This window comes from Mobula hypostoma, chromosome 10 (assembly GCF_963921235.1).
Source record: "Mobula hypostoma chromosome 10, sMobHyp1.1, whole genome shotgun sequence".
NCBI lineage: Eukaryota > Metazoa > Chordata > Chondrichthyes > Myliobatiformes > Myliobatidae > Mobula > Mobula hypostoma.
Genome location: NC_086106.1, coordinates 62,705,818 through 62,716,960, shown reverse-complemented (window position 1 = coordinate 62,716,960; position 11,143 = coordinate 62,705,818). Strand labels below are relative to the sequence as shown.

General features: G+C 40.3%; 1 protein-coding gene across 12 annotated transcripts in view; it reads right to left on the bottom strand.

Annotated features, from left to right (window-relative positions):
- Window positions 1-8,578: 8,578 nt before the first annotated feature.
- Window positions 8,579-11,143, bottom strand: part of LOC134352946 (ETS-related transcription factor Elf-1-like) — a 314,459-nt gene continuing 311,894 nt past the window's right edge. For all 12 annotated transcript variants that reach the window (XM_063060619.1, XM_063060617.1, XM_063060613.1 and 9 more), the window contains one exon: window positions 8,579-10,991. In XM_063060619.1, coding sequence (XP_062916689.1) covers window positions 10,067-10,991 — 925 coding nt within the window. In that variant the 3' untranslated portion in view covers window positions 8,579-10,066. The remainder of the gene's footprint in view (window positions 10,992-11,143) is intronic.

Below are 11,143 nucleotides of genomic sequence, written 5' to 3'. Positions count from 1 at the left end.
TTTTAGTTTCTTAACTCAACCCAGAAGGATTCAATATCATCAGATCCTAGGTCACTTCTCACTAAGGATTTGATTTATTGTTTACCAACAGAGCCGTCCCAACACCCCCCCCCCCACCTTTGCCTACCTGCCTGTCCTTTTGATACGATGTGTACCCTTGGATGTTAAGCTCCCAACTGTGATGTTCTTTCAACCACAGCTCAGTGATGCCCATAATGTCATACCTGCCAATTTCCAACTGCACTACAAGATCATCTACCTTATTCTGTATACTGTGTGCATTCAAGAATAACACCTACAGTCCAGTACTCATCACCCTTTTCAATTTTCTCTCCATGTTAGTGGAAGATAATTCTGATCCCTTTCTAAACTTATTGGCTTTTTTTAATTCTGGAGATTTTTGTTACATGTCCTGAACTCTCATTCCTTTTCAATTTATCCTTACTTTTCCAAGCTACTGAACCCACCCCCCATTATTTAGTTTAAAGCCCTATCCACAGCCCCTAGTTATTGTATGTAATTTGCCAGGACCCTGATCCCATTATGGGTTAGATGGAGCCCTTCCCATTGAAACAGGGGACATAGCCTCAAGATTCGGAGAAGTAGATTTAGGACGGAGATGAGGAGAGACTACTTTTCCCAGAGATTGGTGAATCCGTGGAATTGTCTGCCCACTGAAGCAGTGGAGACTACCTCAGTAAATGTATTTAAGACAGGGTTGGATAGATTTTTGCATAGTAGAGGATTTAAGGGTTATGGGGAAAAGGCAGGTAGGTGGAGATGAGTTTATGGCCAGATCAGCCATAATCTTATTGAATGATGGAGCAGGCTCGACGGGCCAGATAGCCAAACCTGCTCCTATTTCTTATGTTCTTATGTTATTAACAGCTCCCTCCTTCCCCATTTCTTTCTCTGATCATATACACCCTGTACGAATTGATAGACTACTTTTGTTATGAAAATATAATGGAAAGATTACTCTTTATTCTGTAGTACTATGTATTTATAGAGGAGGCTGGTACCAAATCATGGAAATACATAAAGCTTCAGAGAAAATTGGTCTTCAACCATTAATGGCAAACATTCATGTTTTGCAATAGAGTAAATAGTGCTGGAAATACTAATCAAGTCTGGACCCATCTCCCACAGATGCAGCCTGATCTGCTGAGTATTTCCTGTGTTTTCTTTGTACTTTAGGTTTCCATCATTTGTAGTTTCTCTTTCATTTATATATTGTAAATCACAACTGTAATAAAAACTAGTGTATATATCAAACAACACACACAAAATTCTGGTGAAACACAGCAGGCCAGGCAGCATCTATAGGAAGAAATACAGTCAACTTTTCGGGTCGAGACCTTTCGTCAGGACTAATGGAAAAAAAGAGATAGTTAGAGATTTGAAAGTGGGAGGGGGAAGGGGAGACCCGAAATGATAGGAGAAGACAGGAGGGGGAGGGATGAAGCCAAGAGCTGGGAAGTTGATTGGCAAAAGGGATACAAGACTGGAGAAGGGGGAGTATCATGGGACGGAAGGCCTTGGAAGAAAGAAAGGGGGAGGGGCATTAATGGAAGGTAGAGAAATCCCTTTTGCTATAACTCCTTGCCTGTTCTCTATGTTCCTTTGGTGCTCCCCTCCCCCTTTCTTTCTTCCAAGGCCTTCTGTCCTATGATACTCCCCCTTCTCCAGGCTTGTATCCCTTTTGCCAATCAACTTCCCAGCTCTTGGTTTCATCCCTCCCCCTCCTGCCTTCTCCTATCATTTCGGGTCTCCCCTTCCCCCTTCCACTTTCAAATTACTTACTATCTCTTTTTCCCGTTAGTCCTGACGAAGGGTCTCGACCCGAAACGTCGACTGTACTTCTTCCCATCGATGCTGCCTGGTCTGCTGTGTTCCACCAGGTTTTGTGTGTATTGCTTGAATTTCCAGCATCTGCAGATTTTCCGGTGTTTGTGTATATATCAAGGTCAGTTTAGGCACAATCTCTCCTTCTGACTGTCATTTGCTCTTCATTTTGAGTCTAATGCTATTTCTGAAAGCTAAGAGTAGCGTGATAATCAAAGTTCAGCTTTTCCACTCTCTCCTATTTTCCATTTCTCAATACTGTCCAGGAACGATGGCATCAAGTTCAAGTTTAATTGTCATTCAACCACCCATGAATGCCCATGAATACAGCCAAATGGAACTGTGTTACTCCAGGGTCAAGATGCAAACCATAGTACCAACAGTCATAAATAATACAAGGCACACATAGCACATATAAGACAGGGTAAAATACAGTGACACAAAAATATGTTCATATATATTAATTTATATTAATATGAATCAATATTAATTTATTAATCCCCTCATGGAGAGAGGAGAGGCTTATCTTTCAGGTTGATGATCTGACATCAGAATGGGTAAACCAAGTGGATAAAAGACATTTCTTTCTCACTTGGAATTTACTGACCGACACGTTGTGTATTTCCAGCATATGTATTTTAATTATACTGTTTGCTAACATATTGAAAACCAGTAAATATATGCGAGTATCCCCTTCCTATCTTAAGTTCAAATGACCATTATTCACTTGCAGGCCTGCAAGAGAAGTGTCAGTAGCTCTTTTGTAAAAAAAATGTTAGGTCCAACATTGATAGAGAAAGAATATGCCGTTATATGATACCTTTCATCTCTAATCCCAGAGCATTTCAACCAGTGTCAGTTGTTAGAACAGTATTCTGTTTTTTTCAGTTCCTTTGACCTGCAGCATTTGTTCTCAGGATACGTCTTTCTATTCTATAGCAACTGAGATGTCCTCTTTTTACAAAAAATGGGGTTTCTCTTCCACCACTATCAGCGCTGTTCTCACTCGCATCTCCTCCGTTTCCCATATGTCTGCCTTCACTCATCTTCCACTGTCATAACAGGGATAAGGTTCCCTTTGTCCTCACCTACCATCCTATGAGCCTCCGCATCCAATGCATCAACTTCGGAATTCCTGGCTTTTTCAAAGGATTCCTAGCACAAGGCACACCTTTCCCTTCTGGATCACTCTCTCCGTGACTCTCTTGTCTAGTCATCCCTTCTCACTGATCTCTCTGAACAGTCTTTTCAGGTGAGACAGCACTTCACCTGCAAGTCTATCAGTGTCATTTTGTGCTCCCAGTGCTTCCTCCTCTACATCAGTGAGACCAATACAGATTAGAGGACCTTTTCATCAAGATCCATCGCTCTGTTTGTTACAACTGTAAGGATCACCCATTGGCCAGCTAATTTAATTCCCTTTCCAGTTCCCACACCGACATGTCTGTCCATAGCCTCCTGTAATGCCAGACACAGGTTGGAGGAGCCACATTTTATATTCCATCTTGGTAGCCTCCAACTTCACAGCAATAACATTGATTTCTAATTTCCAAACCCCTTTCCTCTCTTTTCCTTTTTCTCTCCGCCCCCTTGTTTACCCTAATTCCTGTGACCCACCCTTATTCTCTTCCCCTTTCCCACCCTCACAACCTGACCGTAACTCCTCCTTTCCCTTTCTTCCACGGTCTACTGTCCTCTCTCAGGTTGTTTCTTCTTCAGCCCTTTTCTACCTATCTCTCCTCAGCTTTTCACATCATTTTCTTTCATCGCATCCCATGCACACCTACCATCTCCTCACCTGTACTGAACCATCACCTGCAAACTCCTGTTCCTCACTCCACACCCTCCCCTCTGCCATCTTGTTATTCTAGCTTCTGCCCTCTTCCTTTGTGGCCTTGATCAAGGGACTCGGCCCAACAAGTCTACTGTCCATTTTCCTCTGTAGAAACTTACTGGCCTGCTGAGTTCCACAATCATTTTGTTGCTCATGATTTACAGCATCTGAAGAATCTCTTGTGTCAACCAATAATCTGTAGCTTCTGGTGTCAAGTAAAGAATATACTACATAATTTATTGATATTTTATTTGCATAATTAGTAATAAGCAGTGAACTAAATGAACTGACCATTTGGTTTAGGTGTTGAATAGGGAAAATGGTTAATACTAATCCTAGAATATCAGGGAGAACGCCATTGTTCTCATTCAAATAATGACATAGGTTATCTACAACAACCTGATTATTACTTCACTAGAAATCCATTACGTTTGATAGTGCTACAGATCTATATTACAGAGCATAGGAGCAACATAGATTTGGTGCTCAGAGCTCTGAAGAGGGACTTGAAAAAACAGCCTCCTGACTCTGAATCAACAGAGTTACTTGATGTAATACATTTACCACTGCTTGAGCTCCATCATGTATTGACCAGCAGTGGGTGGAAATTAACATACACACCTACTACGGCATATTGTCTGGAGAGTTGAAATCAGTCAATTTAGCAGAGAGTCGGGATTAAATCTTCAAACTAATTGGTCTGTACACAAATTTGAAATGTGTTGTCTTGGAGTCATACAGCATGGAACAGTCCTGTGGCCCAATTAGTTCACACTGAACAAGATGCCCCGTGTGAGCCAGCTCCATTTTCCAGCAGTTGACCATAACCTTCTAAACCTTTGCAATCTATGTATCTCTCCAAATGTCTTTTTAAAATGATTATTACACCTGCTTCATCCATCTCCTCTGGTAACTTATCCTACATAGATACCCTTACAACCTGACCACCTTTGTGTAAGATGTTATCGCTCAAATTCCTACAAATCTTTCCCCTCTCAGCTTAGACCCATGCTCTCCAGTTCTTGGTTCCTGAACTCTGGAAAAAAGACTGAGTATTTTCACCTTTTCTATGCCCCTCATTATTTAATACACCTCTATGAAATCTCCTTTCAGTCTCCTATGGTCTAAGGAATAATGTCAAACCTTTCTTTCCCTGTATCTTGCAAGTCTTGGCAAAATTCTTGGAAATCTTTCCTATAATTTTTCCAGACTAATAACATCTTTCTTGTAGCAGGGCAACCAAAACTGAATACAAGACTCCCAAGTACAGAATTAACTATGTCCTGTACAACCACACCATCACCTCCCAACCTTTAAACTCAATGCCCTGAAAAATGAATGAAGATTGTGGAAAGGCTTTAGGCTGTCAGTAGGTGAGTCTCTTTTCAGGATACCCATCCGCTAACCTGTTCTTGTAACCACAATATTTATGGGCTGGTTAAGTTTATTTCTGATCATTTGTGACTCTAGGATGTTGAAGATGGGAATCTGATGATTGTGCTGTTGTGTGTCAGGAATAGGCGGCCAGACTTCCGTCTCTTGGAAGTGGTCAAGCCTGCTACTTTACAGTGCAGACATTTGTTGGCACCTATATTTCTATGCCACTGTACAATCTAGGTCCTGGTGCATGCAGATATGAATTGGTTCATTTACTGACAGGCTGCAAAAGAAGCCAAACACTCTGCAATCATCAGCAAACACCCACACTTCTGATGAAGCAGCTAATGATAGTGGGTATACAAGAATGTCCTATAGAACTTTCACAATGATATCTGAGGCTGGCATGATTGACTTCCAATGAGCACAACTGCCTGATGCATAAAGCTGCATGAAAATTTGAACAGTGGCTAAGGCCCTAATAACCGAGTGCATTCATAATCTCCACAAAGACAAGTTGCAGGTCAGGAACGACAGATCATTAACAACACCTCCACGTTAGTCACTCTAAATTTACCAACCACTTATTATTTATAGTTATAAGGAAAGATTGAATAGGTTAGGACTGTATTCCTTAGAAACTAAAAGATTGGGAGGAGATTTGATAGAGAGAGACTAAATTTTGAGGGGTATTAATAGGGTAAATGCAAGCAGGCTTTTTTTTCACTGAGATTGGCTGGGTCTACAAATAGAGGTCATGGGTTAAGGGAGAAAGTTGAAAAGTTTAAGGGGAACATGAGGAGAAACCTCTTCACTCGGAGGGTCGTGAGAGTATGGAATGAGCTGCCAGCACAAGAGTTGCATGCTAGCTCGATGCCAAAGTTTAAGAGAAGTTTGGATAGGTACATGGATTGTAGGGGTATGGAGGGCTATGGTCCTGGTGCAGGCTGATGGGAGTAGACAGCTTAAATGATTTCGGCATGGACTAGATGGGTCGAATGGCCTGTTTCTGTGCTGTGCTTCTCTACGACTCTATTTGTGACATACCTTAGAAGATTGCAACAAAATCATTTACTCTGAATTACTATTAGCTGTTATTTCTACATGCACTGCATTGGCTCACATTCTCCTGGAAAGCTGACAACAGAAGGCACAACATTCTGAATACTTAAATATCTGATGATGCAATGGTGCCGATTATATGTGTAGAGAAGTGCATTGATCTCATAGTGTAGATTCTATAAAATCTGCTGTCGGATCACTCACAGAAATAATAACACTCCAATTGACCCATAGCTGATATTTAGATTCCCTTTCCTACTGGACGACAATAGAAATCATCAAATTTAACACAGAGCCAAGATAGGAAAACATAATGCTGGAAAAAAACTCACGGGAGTCATCAGCATCTCTGGAGACAAAGAATGTAAGTTGACACTTTGTGGTGAGACTCTGCAATCAGGACTGAAAGAGAACAACAATAGGAAAGATTGCCAGTATACAGCAGTAGCAGGGGGCTGGGATAGAGGGAAACCAGATGGGGAGGGGATGCTGGGCAAATGGAACCAGATTAAGGAAGATATGGTTTGGACAGGGCTGCTTGGTGATACATGGGGCTATATTGGATGATGGGCAACTGGAGCTAGGGGAGTGAGTGGATAGGAACAATGAACAAAAGAAGAAAAAACTAAGCAATGAGTCTGTGTGGGAGGAGAGAACCTGACTGAAATTATAAAATTTAATGTTCATGTATTATAAGCTATCCAAGTGGAGCAAAAATTGGTCTTCCATTTTGTGCTTGGCCTCTCCGTAGCACTGAAGATCAAGGATGGAGCGGTTGGCATGGGAGTGCAAAGAAGAGTTAAAATGACATGCAACTGACAGTTTAAGATGTCCATTGCAGACGAAGCTTGGGTGCGTTGCAAAACCGTCACCACTGTTGAGAAAACAACGTCACTGGCACCAAGTTCAGCAGAGTAGACTGGAAGAGGTGCAGGTGATGCAAGTTCATTGATGGTCAACAACTTAATTCGGGGAATTCCCAATGTCCTTTACCGAAGTAAGAGAAACATAAATGTGCAAAACATGAGGGTAGTCAACATCTTTGTCAAATGACTGGATTCTAGGAACTTTAAAAGAGAATTTAATTGAAACATAATGAAAGATGTTCTGAGTTGCCTTGGTGTTGTTTGAATGAAAGATTGGTAGTAACAAGAAATAGAACATGGATACACAACGGCAGCAGCCACGGATAGACATCCCAGCTCCAAAGACAACCATAAGAATGTGAGAAGAGGAGCCACTGCTAGAAATACTATTCCTAGACTATGGCTAGGAAGACTAGAGAAAAAGCTGGCTAATATGGAACAATCACACGGTACACCGGTATCAATGAAAAAGCATCTTGCTGACAGCATCAAAATGTACAATGTGCAGAATTATGGAAGAAGATGGTCCAGACTTTTTAGTGAAAGGTGTAAAGCTACATAAACCCTCAATTTTAATAGAAGTGTTAATTGTGCATCGAATTGCTATGACCATATCTCGTATGATCAATTAAAAACGGCAAGCAGGAAGTTGATACAGTCGCTAAGATACTCACTTCTTCTGAATGCAATCCGTCTATTAAGACAAAGCAAAACTGTGTGAGATATTTATGTGAAACCCACTAAAAATTAATGCCTGTCCATTCAAGTGGAAGTTACATTTAATGCTATAACATATCTTAATTACTGCAAAACAAACTGATGTTGAAAATCTACGCATGAACTCATTCCTTCATATTTTAATTAATGTTGGTGAGATTTAACTCATTTTCACCTCTTGTCAGTTTCATTTTTCTTTCACTGCAATCTTTTCCTGTTTTAGTTCCTGCATGTAGTTTGACATTGAATTAAATATTACAATTCATGTTTTCTGATTTATAAACTACAAGCCTCAAGATCCATCAAACTGGTTGGTTACGGAGGCGGACAGAGAATTGGTTTGCTCATGTGATCCAAGTTCCTGCCAAAAAATTGTACTTCTCATTTTGAGAAGTTTGACACAATAGATCTGTGGGAGTATCGGCGAGCATGACCAGATGTAAAGAACAGTTGGCACAATTTACTCTTAACAGTAAAATCAGAGTCATGGCATCTTGCTCAGAGGATGTCATGTGACTTTGAAGCGCCTACTCACTGATGTAGCTGTGACCTACACCTGGTTGCGAATTGCCAAGCAGGACATGATAAGCAGGACACCATAAAATTACTGTGACATAACATCATTTTTACTTTTTTTAAAATAATGGTGGGTTTACCATTTAAATTATCTTCATCACCTCTTTAGGTCTCTTCAAGTCCTTTGCTAGTATTACTCTCTTGAAAAGATGCGTTATGTTCTTAAAGCCAGCAGCAACCCCAATTACCATGGTCTACCGAGTGAAAGCTGCAAGTTCCAAGCATGTTTTTAAAACAAAAAAATAGATAATGGTCTAATTTGTAAAACAAAACAAATTTTATTTTTTTTCATGTAATCCTCTCTCTCTTCCACATGACTTTTTTCTTGAGAGGCTACAATATCAAATTAGACCTCTGAATAAAGCATTCAATAGAACAATGCTATAAACCACTAACAAACTGATAGGAAATTCATCAAAACAGGAGCCCAAGAGGAAATGTTGTAGCATCAGGAAACATATAGAATTTGTATTATCAAAGATAAATATTTACAATATGCTTTTGGAAAAAAAACCTCTTACAAAATATCCCAAGTTCACATTTTTATCTTGAAGATTTCTCTTCATATCACATATGAAAATATAACATTCTGTAATTAATCTACAAGGAATTAACAATTTAGATAAAATATTCATCTTGTGGTTTATCATCACCATCATCATGGTGAGCTAAAATTACATTCAATAATATTTCCTAAATGTTAAAATTTCTGGCAAGAAACAGAGCTCTGATACAATGTTTACAAAACATAAATAGGTCATATTAGGGGAAAAGAAGACTTAATTGTATGAAGGCTGATCCAAATTAAGTTGTTTGTTTACTTAAAATGGACACTTCATTGTTTTTTTGCAAATGTGTAGGGGCAAGAGGATGATGTAAAAAAAGCACCATTAAGCACTTTATGTTAATGCAGTGATTTCAATGACATAACTGCAGAAAATTTGATGGAACTCAGTGAATTATTCAGTTCTAGGCACATCACATGATTGAAAACAGGCAGACGGACCTGAATTGGATTTACACCTCTTAACACAGAGTTCTTAAACATCAGTTTAATTAGTTCTCATTCTGTCAGCATCAATTGAGGGAGAAACCAAGCTAATGATTCACATTAATGATGAATAATTAACCTGAAACAATAACAATTTCTCGCTGTTCATAGATGTTATCTGATTCATTGATTATTTCAGCCCTATTCTTAATTCCGATGTCCAACACCTGCAGCATTTTGCTTTTAATATAACTCTCATTCAGGTTGATTCTGGAAGCCTGAAAGCATTAACCCAACCAGTGGCCTAACAGTACAGAACTTAGACAACTGGTCAGCAACATCAATGCTCAGGTTTAAAGGTGGCACTCCCATGCTTAGTTGCTTCCAGAGAGAAATTTAATCTAAAATCCCACTTGAAACATACACTTACCCCTTACCTATATGGTAATAATGAAGAAGGGCCTTAGCACTTCAGTTCAAGGAACTTCTTGTTAAAAGAGGCAAAGAAGAATAAAGCTGGACTGAGACAGAGGAAAAATCTGTGTGGAGTTTTGATGCTGCACCAAAACTTACAACTAGAAAATCATTACACCATTTAGGTCCCTTGATTACTTTACTGATATTGATGCCTAGATTTAAAATAACGTTCTTTCAGATTGTAACTGACAATGATGGCCTGGACACATTATTAAATATTCTGAATCAATAACTGCTTATTTACAATCCTTCACATGATGAGACAGGACAAATTCCAGTCCAACATGTAAAAGATACAGAAGGTTTTGCTTTCTACACTATTTACAGATCTATCGGCTTTGCTATAGATGGAGCAGATATGGCACTTGGATTGGGAGTCACATTACTGGGATAGTTAAGCAAGCTCACTGCATGTGGAAAAGTCTGGGAGTTTTCCAGTTTCAGGAATGGCATGGTATCGCGTAGCTCCGTATCCATGAGAGTGTTGTCTTGATCACATTGGTGGTCTGTGTGCAGAGTTGATACTGAGCACTCTTCGTTGGCTTCCAGTTTCACTACAGGAGTGAGAGCACAATTCAGGCTGTGTGACAATGCACTGTTGAGGTTCTCAGAGCTCTGTGCAGTATTTTCAAAATGTCTGTCCATCCCTTCGATCTTTATCACAGATGTCGCAATACCATTGGGATTGCTCAGCAATACAGTATTGAGATGCTGATAGTTGGGCTCATCATCCGCAGGAGGACCAGGTTCTTCTACCATCCTGACTCCGGGAATGGTGGCATTTGAACTTGTGACCACAGTCTGAAATTCGGAAGTGTCCAGAATGGGCTCGGGGGGCTTAAGCACTGTGGCGATTACACTGCCTGGACGGTGAGCAACCACAGGCTGACCATTGCTGTTGAGGGTCACCAGTTGTGTGATGCCATCAAGAGAAGGTTGTACGCAATTACTTATGACTGGCTGAAATGCAGCATTAGATAATGAAAGACTGGTGGCAATCACCTGGGTCTGCTGGGCCTCAGTTAAGCCAATGCCATTTGTCACTGGGGGAGACAAAGTGGCCTGTATTGTGACAGTTTCCTTAGATCCCTCTGAACATGGAATGGCACGTAAAATGACTTTGGAAGGACAGCGGTCTGTTCCAGTCAGCACAGTTGTGAGGGGTATCGTCTGCAGCATTAGAGTACCGACAGCATGTGTACCAGAAGTCACCACCATTGGAACCTGGCTTGGGACGCTTATTGTCCTATTAGAATCAAGAGAAAAGAGGCATTCATTAATTAACTTGTTCTCTCTAATACAACCAGTCAGCAGGAAAACAAAGTTCAGGACAATGTATTTGTGAACGATTTAGCTGGGGACAACTGTTACACCTTGATATGAACAAAAGGAGGAAGG